The following is a 13,974-nucleotide window of genomic DNA, read 5'->3' on the forward strand; positions in this document are numbered from 1 at the left end:
AACGACAAATATCGTGTCAAAGCACTCGTATTTTGCGAGCAAATTGCCCATAAATCGCGTGTTATTATCAGAAGTTCCTACAATAGCTGTCCACGTAATCTATCGGGTAGGTTGGCAAATAGGTGCATCGGTTATGTGGAGCAGCTCTACTAGACTACTATTCGTGTCCTCGAATCGACGGCAACCGGCAGCCGAAAGCTACGTAACGATTCATTACGGATGAAGTATATGAGCCAGCGGGTGCATCGGAAATACTCAGCAAGTAGGTTAACCGGACGGCTGCAATTTTAGTTGGTGTATTATTAGAAAAGCCTCCAGGACGCGCGCCTTTGTCTATAAATCTTAGGATAATTTCAACGGATACATATACAATAGCATTCGTGGTGCGATCATTCACTACGAAAGTCGTTTCTGGATTTTCATTAGCTCTCCAAGAGTTTTGTTCCGACATGAAAGCGGTCTTATCACGTCACGATATCTAATTTCGACGAAAATCGTATACCATGGAATGTCGAACTAACAAAAAAAGTATCTAACATATATGCATGTTGCCGTTTGAGATATTACACTTAATTGATAGAAAGAGACTTGAAATTTCTTAAAAATATATTTTCCTCATAAATATCGACAATATTATTTATATTTTCTTATATCTACGGGGTGATTCGTATAAAATGATTTATTAAATTATTAGCGAAATTTTAAGATATATGAAAAAGTAATTTATACCAATGTGTTCAGTGCAAAGGAGGACGTTATATAATGGAAACAATTATTTTATGGTTGAAGGCGTTGAAAACATTTAAAAGTCAACTTTATTTTTGAAAATGGAGTTACGTGAATTTTTTTACACAATATGATTTCTTTAATTATTCTGCATATAAAAGTATTAAGGAGATCCAAAAAAACAATTAGTCATATAGTATAAGTAAGACATACACACAGATGATTTACAACACTACATCAATATCTTACACATACATACATTTTTGTATAATAATAATATTTTACAGATTATATTTTACAAAGTTGTTTTTCTCTGCAAAAAACAAAACCTCGTATAAAGAAATATCATTTTACGTTTCTAAATTATTTTTTATATAAAATCACTCGCGCGCGCGCGCGCGCACACACGCACTCTCTTTTTATTCGTATTGCCAGTTTTTGGCCACTCTATGTATAATGGTATAGTCATGTAGATATTTTTATGTTTACTTTTCTAATGTATAAATATTAATATTTTATAGCATATATATAATAATAAAGAACGTGAAATATTTAGAATTTAGAGCGGTGTGTTCTCCTAAATCTAAAATGAATATCCTTATCAGAGCTATAATTGGTAATTATTCACAATAGAAACGCGATCTTATTATAGTGTCATGGCGAAACAAGATGACCAAGATTACCGGACTATCGTTAGGGTTTCCGTATCGCGCGCACAGTTGAGTGTCGTCTCAGGACTCGAAATCGTGAGAAATTAGCTGGATCGGTTGTATGAGCACTTAGCACGATTGATTCCCTTGAATACGGCAATTTCTGTAAAGGCCTTACCCCTTTCAGAACCGCACCCTATCCCTTCTATCCTTGATGCGATCACTCGAAGACAGTATACAGAGTTTATACGGGAGAATGTATATATATATATACATATATATATATACACATATATATATATGTTTGCACATATGTATATGCATATACATGCTATAATATGTACATCTATTTGTTGTCTGTCTCATTCGGAACATTCTCAAGATGATAATTTGAATCGATTTTACGTCCAATTAGGCCGCGTGCTAATTGGAAGTTACCTATATGGAAAGAACCGAAACCGCTTTACAATTATTTTAGAATTTATTTATTTAGCCTTATTATACGTTACACAAATAAAAATTTAAAAAATGATAATTATTTTCTTTAATTAGATTTAATTAATTTTATTGTTACAAAAAAGAAAAAGAGAGGTAGAAGAGAAAAACAGAGAGATAGGAGGAAAGAAATGTGATTAACACAATAAGCGTTATATATGATAGTAATTTATTCTCTATTATATAGGTAATACATCATAACTACAATAATTAAATTCATGTGTAATAATTATGATGAGGTTAATTTAATCTCAAAAAATAAGTGGCATTATAATTCATATTGAAAGCAACATTATTTCTTTTGTTATCTTTATAATAACATAAAAAAGAGATAATTATGTGGACAATTATAAGGGTATTAGAAGAACATTGATTAACTGAATCGTATTTTCCAATAATTTAAAGTTAATAAAGTTAATAACATATGCAGTCAATTGTTAAAAGTATTTTTAACTAATTTAAATTGATCTAATATTTTGATCAATCAAACTTATGGTTATTACAAACAAATACAGTACGGTAAACTCATATGTTTGAATATTTTCCACGGGCATATGTATTGTTATTGGTTTTGTAATTGCTTTTAGCGCAAGTGGCATGGCGTGGCGAGCGGAGATTGGCGCGGGTTTCATCAGTACGTAACGCGAATCGAATAAACTATTGAATTCGAGCGTATTAATTAATTTTCATATTTGATACCGATGTGCCGATGCTATATGGCAATTGTCAGGAATTACATATTTTTCCGTCTCGCTAATCGGCGAATTGTAATTACATTTTCAGGAAAACTGGATGGGCGACGGCCAACGCTTTTCATTTAGACATACCGTGTGTGTCGTGATAATCTATATTAAATACGCAAATTAATTGTTTCATCCGAATTTAATCATTTACTTAATTAATATCATGCAGCGGTTGAAGCGGTTTGAAATTTACAGATTGTGTAAAGCAATATCGTCGAGGCAAGAACAATTGTTACACAAAATAAAAACAGGAACATTATATTCTAAAAATAAAGATATTAAATAATTTTGAAACAGTCATCATAAAATGTTTAAATTGACCAAAGAAAACGATATCATTCTTGTTAGATGAACAATTTTAGAAAAAACTGTGGTGCTTAGAGACATCATGTTTCTTAGGACACATTGATGCTGGCATTTTAATTGTATTGTTTTAATTAAAAAGTAAATAATATATTTGAACAGCATTAAAAATCAAGGCTTTCATTACTTAATTGCGCATTAAAAATCTCATAATATCATAAGACGGTGATATGTAAATGCACAACTAAAACTACGAAAATCTACGCGGTGTTGTAAGTTGGATTTTTTAACGCTTGAATATTGAATTTCGATGTTTTATATAGATACGATATTCAATTCCAGACTGCGCGCCACAATATTTTCAGTGTTGAAACGCAATCATAAACTAGAGTAGTAATATCCTAAGTGACTCTAAACCAAACTGGAAAATACTTTAATGATATTAAATATTGATGCTAATAAGCATCTTAGGATATTAATAATTTGATGTTTGTATAAGTATCTCAAAAATTGTGAATAATTTAATTCAATAATTCAATAATTGCCCAGAAAATATTACTTTAGCCACAATTCAAACCCGGATCTATCAAATTCTGTTCTCTCAATTTAACTACTAAAGTTGCAAATTATTTATAATTTATAAGTTTACTAGCATCAAATTATTAATATTCTTCTTACAATTATTAGCATAATACGAGCGAATATACTTTATATATGTATACCATATATATATTGTTTATTAAATTTCTAATTAAATTAATTTCTAAATAAACGTAATTGAAGAACTATTGATGATTGCGTGATCGAAACAACCATCTCAGTTCAACCATCTTAGTTCAGCTTTTAGTGTCTACATTTTACATTTCAAGCTAAACAATTCATTGTGGTTTCACGAGCGTATACACACGCATCCGCGAATCGACTATTTACTCATGTATGTACATGTTCACACATTTACGATCTTTCTATCGTCGCCGATCGATAAAACTCGCTTTTTCGTTCACACATGTGCACGCATTATATCTGCGTTTCATACATGCACGTACACACGCAGGGCACACACGTCAAATTGGAGATACGTATTGCAAGGTGCGAGTGCAGCTTGTGGCAGTTCTATCCACAAATTGGCGACCGATCGAGCCACTAATTACTCGGGCCGGACGTGTTTTAAAAGCTGGACGGTTACGACCGATTTACGAGACCGCCCGAGGCAGAAAGAAAATCGGGGGTTGCGAATGTACGGTCTCCTCTCGCAATCCGATACGGATCACCGTCGAATGGTCCATTCGTCTAATCGTCCATTTGTACTTCAACATAGTGGTCGCGCATACAATTTGGATCACGTGAATATATGGATGCGTTATACTGACGCATGTGTTCAAGTAATGTAAAAGAAATCAGAGAGAAGAAAAATGATTATATCAATTCTGTGGACCTTCATGAAATATATAATATTGTATTATTTGAAATATACTTCTTCAAAATTGATTATTTTTGTAGATTTTACGATTAATCTTTAATTAATTTTTTTAAACGTGAGTTTAACAAAAATCGAAAATTGTATTTCTTTTCGTATTCAGTTTTTAACAACAAATAGAAATTTATTTAAAAGTATTTAGATAAAGAAATTTATTTAGATATTTATATCAAATAGGATCTTCGTAAATACAAAGAATAGAAAATTATTTGTATAAAAAGATATATATAAAGATCTTATCTATAATTAAAATAATTATTTAGTAATTGTTTACTAAAATTACTTAACAATTTCGTTGAATGTAATCTTGCGAGATTATTTCACAATTTTTTAGATAATATTGATTATTGTAACAATAATCAATGTAATGACTAACAAATTTTAAATTATGGACAAATATACAATTTTTATCCGACGACTTCGATGATTAACTACAATTTTTTCAAGTATCCGGACATATATATAGCATTATTTTTAAGAATTTTTTATTGTAATAATTTCGTTAAAATTTGAAAATTTTGTTAACATTGAAAATGTCCCGATCGGCGTCGAAACATTTGTTTTACTTATGTTTTATTATTTATCTTTAATTTAATATATTGTCTTTGTTTATTTAAAGTTTATTGTTTTTATTTTGGCTCGTTGCCCGTTACACTAATTTAATTTTTACATATTATTGTCGAGCCTTCTCTCAATATTATTAATTTTATTTCACAATATTTTCAGTAGATAAAACAGGGTATGTGTAGACGTTCAAGTAGATAAGCCCTATTGGCGGTTAGACCGAAACGAGGTTTTAGACGGTAAAAGGAGTTCAGATAGCACAGCCTGCCTCATAATAATTTAATTATTATTTGCTAATATTCAACTCGCTGAAAAGTTTTCGTCTGGAAAGACGGTCGCAATCGCGAAATGGATGTGTGCCGCAAAAGGACTGGCCTAATATTACATATGCTAATGAGAGGTTGTCCACAGGACATTCTTCTCTCTCTCTCTCTCTCTCGCTCGCTCGTTTGCTCGCTCTTTCTATGCAACTGCAACGAGCACTTCTAGCAATGAGTCACAGTCGGATGCGTGCGAAATTACATCGCCATGCCGCGCGCTAAATTGTCCCATAATCTTGAAACTAACGTTTCAACGGTCAACAGCTTGCACCGCCAGCCAGCACTTAACGGCCGCGTTTAATAACTAACGGGACTCGCCGAGTCACTCCACAAAGTTTGCCTCTACGCTTTATCGCCGTTGCTCCTGTTGAGATTTGTGCAAGATGAGATCTGTGCAACTGTTAGCAACACGTGGATAGTGTAACATTTTGAAATTATAATTTGTAACAAAATTTGGATTCTTTGATTAAGTAATTAAAGTTTGAGTATCGGGAAAAAAAAAACATAAAATAGTTCATAAATATTTAATACAATATTTCATAAATATTTTTTTTATCTTAACAGAATAATTTTTTAGAATACATTGCTACTTGTTACATAAATGTACGTTTCTGAAACAAGGTTTTGTGAAACTTGACGAAATAATGAAGTATTACTATTATTTTGTTACTATTTCTTAAACTACAACGTGTAGTAACAGCTTATGAAAAGCGTTTAAAATCTATTGTCCTATCGATCATACGCGCGCGACGGTGTAGCGTCGAATTGAAACGCTTCGTTTTCACATTCGTCGTTGCGATTAATTTTTCTCGCCGGCGCGGCGCATAAATCGAGTCACGACTTCTATGAATAACAGCGGCAGCCGATCCGCGCGCTTTTGTCTCGCAAGATCAACGACGGCTATATCCGCGCGGCCGCAACAAATTATCGCGGAAAACCAGCGCGTGTCGTGAACGATAAATCGAAGGGGTACGTCGGGTCGGTCGTGCGCCATCGATCTTCGTCAGAACGACGCGACGCGCGACGCTGCCCTTGCAGCGTGCGATGCAGCGAGAGGAAGGCGGGCGTGCCAGGAGTCGGCCAGGTTAACCAGAAAATTGCAAGGCACACACAAAACTCGGCTGCACAATGGAATCTTAATTCTGCGAGAGCAGTGGAGTTGAATTCACTCCGAAACCCAGCTCGTCCAACCACCCCGCGCTCTCTTCTGTCATTTACCTTCCTCTTTCTCTCCCTCGTCGCGTCTTATTCTCTCTCTTTCGTAATTAGGAAGCAAACAGAGCGGCGGTCTTGCCAAGTTGGCGGAGTCGGAGATGAAACAGCAGTTTCCGTCCGCCCATCCTTCTTCCGCCTGCGCTGTAGACCCCCACGGGAGTCTACAATCCCTCTTACCTCCTTCGCCCGTTCTCTACCTCAGCCGTACCCGGCATAGTCCTCTCGGCCCGAAATCCGCCATCACATTTTCCAGTGTGTCGACGGGCCACCTGACTCTCTTCTTCAAGTCGGTACGATTATGTGGAAAGAGCGGGTTGTAAAGGCGGACAGTATAATTCACTGCCAAACGCAGGCCACCGCAAGCGCGCGTTATTTCGCCTTCTTTTCCTGTCTTTCGTTCTTTTTACGGCGCGCTGCAATATCCCTCCGAGATAGAGAAAGAAACAGGAGAGGGAAAGAGAACAAATTCGATATGAAAGATTGGGATCTGTTTTATAGCCGCGCCGCCGTTTCGCGAGGAGGCTTCTTCGATCTTCGAACTTTTTATGACGTAATTATCTCACGCGTGTCGATTGCTGCTACTTCTAAAAAGACTGAATATTTCCGAAACGCTAGAATCAAAATGCCAGAAATTTATGGTATAGTACCGCTTGATGGCTCAAATTGATTGCGAATTTTATATTCTATTTTATGTTGCGATAAAAAATGTAAGTTCTGATAGCTGTAATCTCAGAACATTCCGGCTTTTAATGATGAGTTGAAATAGACCTTTAATTTTGTTATTTTTTGCAATATTTTTCATTTCTTAGCAGTTTTCTAACATTTTTGTGACTTCATGTTTTATGACTTGTATTTTTTCTGTTAACTTAGCTGGCAGTGGCTGAGTCACTCGAAATTCGATGGGTATTCGTTAGTTTTCAAAGATTACTCATACATCCTTTTTTATTGCAAAGTGTAAAAACGTCTGAACTGCTGCTTTTTTACTGCCATTTTATTATACTACAGTCTTGGCCAAAAGTATGAAGCATCCTCATAAATTGATGTAATTTTTTTTTGTTTTTACATTTTTTCTATTTTATATGTAACATAAAATAAATTAAGAAATAGTTTTAGTGAAAAATAATATTTTTATAATAAATTTAATGTTTTGTTAGTTTTTCTTCGGATCTTATTACTCTCTTTTTCAAGAAAATGCAATAAATTGCGAGTATTTAATACTTATGAACACGACTGTATCTTTTATACGTGGAATGACTTTTTGATTATCCAGTAAAGTACGGATTAAGAACCAACTAGTTCTCCGAAGCGTATGTCTTCCGAGAATTAATTGTGAAGATGGTGTAAAATTTGTCGTGGCGTTATAATTACATTTTGAAGAAAAAAAAAAGATAATGCACTGAAAAGAATTTAGATTGTATTAATTGGAATTCTGATTGATATGATCAGAATCTTTTGGTACATTTATTTTCAAATAGAAAGTTTTTTCGTAGTAATATCTAGCAATTATCCGCATTGATTAAAATGTATAGCTGTCGAAACATAATTTACGTAGTAACGCGTAGCGTCAAACAGCCAGCGCAACATGCGTGACACACTCGAGAGTATTCGCGCATGCGCTCGCGGTTTCGCGCGAGCTTCGTCGCGTACACATTCATCCCGATTCGGGGATATAGGAAGCTCGGCCGGCACTCTAATTCCATGGAGTATCCCCGGGGAACGGCGCGGCGGCGAAGAAAATGGATTACCCAACACCGCCGCCGATCCGGAGCTATCTCATTCCTTATTCAGAATAATACAAGGCACACACAGGTATCAGGAGACACAGTGTCTCGGTGCTAAGCAAACGCATGTCTATCACATCTCGAAACCGGCCGTGCTCTTTTACGCGAGCTGGGCGACTTATGGAGGACCAAGATTATTGAATTTTAATAACGGTTGAATCGATCAATTTCTACGTACGCTCAATCGGTAGCTTCCAGTTTGATTGTGTAATAAAAGGGTTTTTATTCTTTTTCTACGTGCCCTACAAACAAAGATACTGCGGCGCAAAGTTTGGATCTGTTATATCTAGGAACACGGCAGTGTTTCATCGTTAAGACAAGTGTATTTTAAGATATATCGTCGTCATTATATTATCATGTTCGTCATCACCCAGTCAGAATCTACGGTTGAAGGTTTTGGCGCTAAAGTATGCTAAAGGCGAGGTTAAAGGTTTAAGACGCTCGCACGGAATGCTACACATAAGAAAAGATTGATCGTTGCAGTAATTTAGATGATAGAAGATGGCATAGCATTTTTAATTGGCTGCTGCATATTCAGCCAATTTTTTCTTTCAGTGTAGAGACAATGCAGAAGTCAGGTTGACTCCTGGTAATATTTTTCACGATAAATAAGTTTATTTACAGATTTTCTATATTAAGATCTCTTTAATACATGCCTATGGAGCATTAAAATTTAATTGTGATATTATTTCAGCAGTTTAATTGCGTTTGTAAGTTCGAAAAAAATTTCGGTGCATATTTCTGTTGTTCTAAATAACTACAAATATGACACATGTATACATATGCATGTACATACATAAATATATAATTTACACTGAATTATTTAACAAAGATCCAGCTTCAATCGTTATAGGTTTTCAATTCTTGTTTCTCATGAATTGTGTTCTCACATATACGATCTAATAAGATTCTTATATTGTTTTGTTTAAAATATGTTTAAATTGTTCTACTATTATTCTTATGAAAGAATATGTTTTTATCTTTGTTGTAATTTTTCTTGGAATTCCAAGAATCAACCCTGCATTTTTTTGCACCCAGCGTCGCATTAACTACAGCCGATCCTGATTAAAAGTATTATTACTTGCGTTGGAGTAGTATAAAGTAGTAAAAAACACGTATGATATTTAAAAATTTTATCATATTATAACTAGTTTTTTCAAGAACTATACAAAACGCGAGTCTCGACTGAGAGATGACTATTCTGACGCGCTTGACTGTTGGCCGCGTTAATCGTCATAGGTTTTATTAATCAAAGCTGTAAAAGCGCTATCGAAACGGTATAATAATTTTCATCCACCACACGTTACAACCGTTACAGACAACCGTCAAAATCGATGAGATCGTATTCGTGAAGATCGAAATTTATTAACAAGAAAGAAGTAGGTAAGAACGCGCGAGCGTGCTTGGGAGATAAATGGTAACAGGTGGTATCCGAGCGTACTGAGTGTAATAAGTTTTCACGTAGACTAAATGCGAACCTATAGGTACGGTCCAGCTTTTACGGCTCACTATTTTTCATTGCCACTTTTCCTCTCGTTTACTGAAGTCTCAAAGTACAATGCGACAAAGATTATTGTTTTCCTTCCTGTTCTTGTTACATTATACTTTTTTTTATTAGTGCATTATATTTGTATCGGATTTTTATTTCTATAAGAAAATTGTAGAACAGTTGAGTGTCAATAAGAAAAGTCTCATTATGATAAAATTATTTCAAACAATTTTAAATTAATATAAAGATTGATTTTTCTAATTGAAACAATTTTGATCACTTACCCTTATAAGAAGATTGATAAATAAATGTGTAAACTTGGAGATAAAATTTTTAAAGAAACTTAGCTGCTGCTTTATTTTAAAGTAAAAGTTTTCCTAATATATAATCTCCCTTATCGTCTTTGCGACCTGCAAGAGATTATGGCAATTTTACTTGAGCGACAAAGCGCTTATTTCAATCCCAAGGCCTAGAAAAGTTAGTTCCCTCGAAAAGACTTTTTTAATTAAAGTTAGAAATAAAGGTGTCGAGGAAACGAAATGCCACATCTATAAAGCTTCTACTCAGACGGGCTTGGTCCGTAATCTTTTTGGCTTATAAAATAATTTTCCAAAATCCACTCAAGTGTCAGTCATTCGACTTTTCATTATTCGTTCTTGTATACTTCTAACATTTTTGGCATGTATAGTATTATTTTGGATTGCATAATGATGAATTTAAGGGTGCAGATACAATAGAAAAAATAAGGAATAACGATTTTAGCCTATTGTTTATTCCACAGAGAAAGAAAAGATTGGTAGCTGCAGCAAATTAGATGGTAAAATATGGCATAGCATTTTTAATTGATTATAGCAACCAATTTTAAGTTGCTTTAGCCTATCCGCAATGTCAATATAGGATTTCGATAGGCTAACACAACCAAAAATTGGCTGCTGCAACTAATTAAAAATACTGTGTCATATTTAGTTAATCTTCTCGATGTGGTGTATTCGATTTCCAATAGTTGAAATTCCTTATTTCTTATTCTTTTTATTGTCTTTGCACTCATAAAGCTTTATTTCAAACAGTTTCATAATTTTAAAGTTTAACAATGTTTACTGATTAGAAAGTTTGATACATTTCTATTTTTAGTTACATTTTTTCTTTAAAGTGCAATATTTAAAAAGAAATATATACTTAAATGTAAATGCGAATATGTTTAAATTATATAATAACTCATATTTGCATATAATATTAATTGCATATAATAATTTGTATTCAAATATAACTTATATTCACATTTAAACGTATCATTCCTTAGCTTCCCTACTAAAAAAAAATATAATTTTTGAATTACCGCACCCGAGATATTATAATATTACTACAAATGTGTTATGTATAATAAATATCCTTTTTTAATCATCAAAATGATATAGCTTAATTTCATTAGAAAAATTAATGTCAAAATTATCATGAGTATAAAAAAATGGATTTTCAAGGTTGTGTAACAAAAATAACAAAAATAACATTTGATTGCTATCAATGTTTTTTTATGAACTTTTTTGATGATTATTTAATTAGCCAGTAATTTTCTGTCAAGTTAAAAAAGTTTTTTCCTTTTTCTAAAGAACTTAATTTTTTAAGGTAATATTTTTTAAGCCAAGGTAATATTTTTTGCAATAAAATTATTATAGATTTTAATAGATGTGTTATTCAGTATTATACAAATAAGATCTTTCTAAGATACTTTACATAATGTTTATCTAATGTCTATGAGCATTAAATTATTACTATACACAGTTCAGTCAAGATTCAAGACCGAAAAATCAATACGGCGTGCAATTTAAACAACTACATATGTAATATATAAATTTACATCGAATTTTTTAAGCACTTAAGATTCAGTTTGATTATTTAAAGACCGTGCTGTTTATTCCGTACTTGTGTAATTACATGACAGCCTAAGAAATTTTTTAATATTGTTAATTTTGTAAGTTGTGTCACTCTTAAAGTAAGAGAGCGATATGTATATATATATATATATATATATATATATATATACAAGAAAAATATATAAATTTAAAGAGTAAGAAAATATGTATTTTGTAGATATTAACCTCGGATTTAGTCCGCGGATATAGACTAAATCCGAGGTTAAATCCTCCGAATATCAACGGTCTTTCTCTACCGCATGCTCACAATCCTTATCATTTGTCTTTGCAGAGGCTTATGTGAATCTGGGAGCCGCGTTGATTTCGGTCGGACGGGGCACTGATGCAGCTGCGGTTTTGCGCGCTGGTGCATCCTTGGATGGCTCCGGTTTGAAGGACAAAAGGGCTCACGAGGCAGCCAGGGTGCAGGCCCTCCTTCAATTAGGCGCGCTGTATGCCGATCAGGGTAGATTACAAAGAGCTCTGTCGGCGTATAGAGAAGCCCTGCGTGCCCTACCGGATCACTATCCACCTCAGGTTAGTAGCGCACATCGTTTCCTCTTCATTACATTACTAAAGCGGAATAACTTGATGCGCATGAGGGAATTATGAATATTTAAAGCGTATTAAGAACCTTCGAGGTCGCGTCTCCGTTTGGCTTCAAGCGATTTATATATACATATATTAGTTTCTCTCCTTATTTCACTCGCCCGCTGTCTATCTTTCCAAAATTAGCACTTATGAAATTCATATCGTAGTTATCGATTTGTATCTATATCAATATACATATAGTATACATGATAATATTTAGTTGTACCGATAACTTTATGCAAGAGAATCCAGGTACGTTTATCGAGAATATTAGTAAATGGAATTGAATTTAAATAACAATTACTTCGTTCGACGTTAACCGAAATTGACTGAAGAATGAGATTTATAAATTTATCTCACCTTTTGACAAGAAGTATTGCTCTGAGGATTGTCCCTTTTGCAGATATTACGATAGTTAGCAGCGAAAACGATTATCACGATCGTTCTAACTCTCGTCGATTGCAATCGGTCGATTAACAAACCAGGAACGCGGTAAACCACTCCGAACGATACACCAAGAGCAATCTATAAGAAAGTAATCAACTCGAAACAGATTTCTGATCTATTCATCGACTCTTCGATTGCTAATTGCTTTCCAAGATTATTACTACCTTCGATTCGCTCGAGGCAATTCTGCGTTCTCTACTCAAATATTATTCATTCCACGCAGAATGATGCACTCTTTGACTCGCTCATTCCTTCATCATTCTACATGGCAATAAAAAAGAATAGAGGAAAGTATATTTTTTTTGTGATATAATATACATTACAAAATAATTTTAAAACGCTACATGTAATTCTACATTATTTTTTTACGCATATTAGATGTAAAAAATCGATAACAATTTAGAAATTTCAGAAAACTGAGCAGTTATTAATAAATAGTGAAGCAGAAGGAAGTATATTTTTGTGTTGCAGAATATTATATTATAGAAAATGAGATGTTCTAGAGATGTAGGATAAAACGGGGCTTTTTCGTTTTTTTTTCACGATAATGTTTATGTTTCTGAACACATGTTGGTTTTTTTTTAAGTCGTGCTTGTGTTCTCAAAGAATAATCATGGTTATATATTGTATAATGTAATTATAAATACGTCACTGCAAAGAGATATTGTTTACTATTGTGAATTTTATCATTATAATTTTAAAGTTGAAACTGACAGAATAACTCCATTTAATTTTGTCACACATTAACTAAAATAAAAAATCAATAGAAATTCAAAAAAACTGAACAGTATGATAATATCAAATAGTAAGAACAGAGGAAAGCATTATTTTCATGCTGTAAAAAATATTACAAAATAATTCAGAGATGTTAAATATAATTCTACAATACACATTTAATTTTTACATGTATTTAAAGGATGCTGAAGCGATGTTAATGAACGTCGACAATCGATTCGACAATACAGACTTTTTGACTCCAAATTCAGTTTTTTATCATTCTATCTCACTTAAATGTATACAATTGTCCTCATTTAACATATTGTAACACTATCTCTTGCAAGATTCGGTACCTACACTACTGCTAAACACAATTACTGCTCTGTTTTACTCTTCACACCGATTTCACATGTAGCATACAAATGAAATTTTAGATTCTTCTTTTATACTGAAGCCCCTAGCTTATTTCTACAAGCATAATATTGTACTGTTCTTTCGTGTAATCTCTAGTGCGATTTAAGCTTATTTCAAACGTATAAAGTCTAA

At 33.4% G+C, this 13,974-nt stretch overlaps 1 protein-coding gene across 2 annotated transcripts in view; it reads left to right on the top strand.

Moving 5' to 3' along the window:
• Positions 1–13,974, top strand: part of Tmtc2 (Transmembrane O-mannosyltransferase targeting cadherins 2) — a 303,001-nt gene that overhangs the window by 261,887 nt on the left and 27,140 nt on the right. For both annotated transcript variants that reach the window (XM_018539267.1, XM_018539268.1), the window contains exon 7: positions 11,966–12,210. In XM_018539267.1, coding sequence (XP_018394769.1) covers positions 11,966–12,210 — 245 coding nt within the window. The remainder of the gene's footprint in view (positions 1–11,965; positions 12,211–13,974) is intronic.

This window comes from Cyphomyrmex costatus, unplaced genomic scaffold (assembly GCF_001594065.2).
Source record: "Cyphomyrmex costatus isolate MS0001 unplaced genomic scaffold, Ccosl1.0 scaffold21, whole genome shotgun sequence".
Taxonomy (NCBI): Eukaryota; Metazoa; Arthropoda; class Insecta; order Hymenoptera; family Formicidae; genus Cyphomyrmex; species Cyphomyrmex costatus.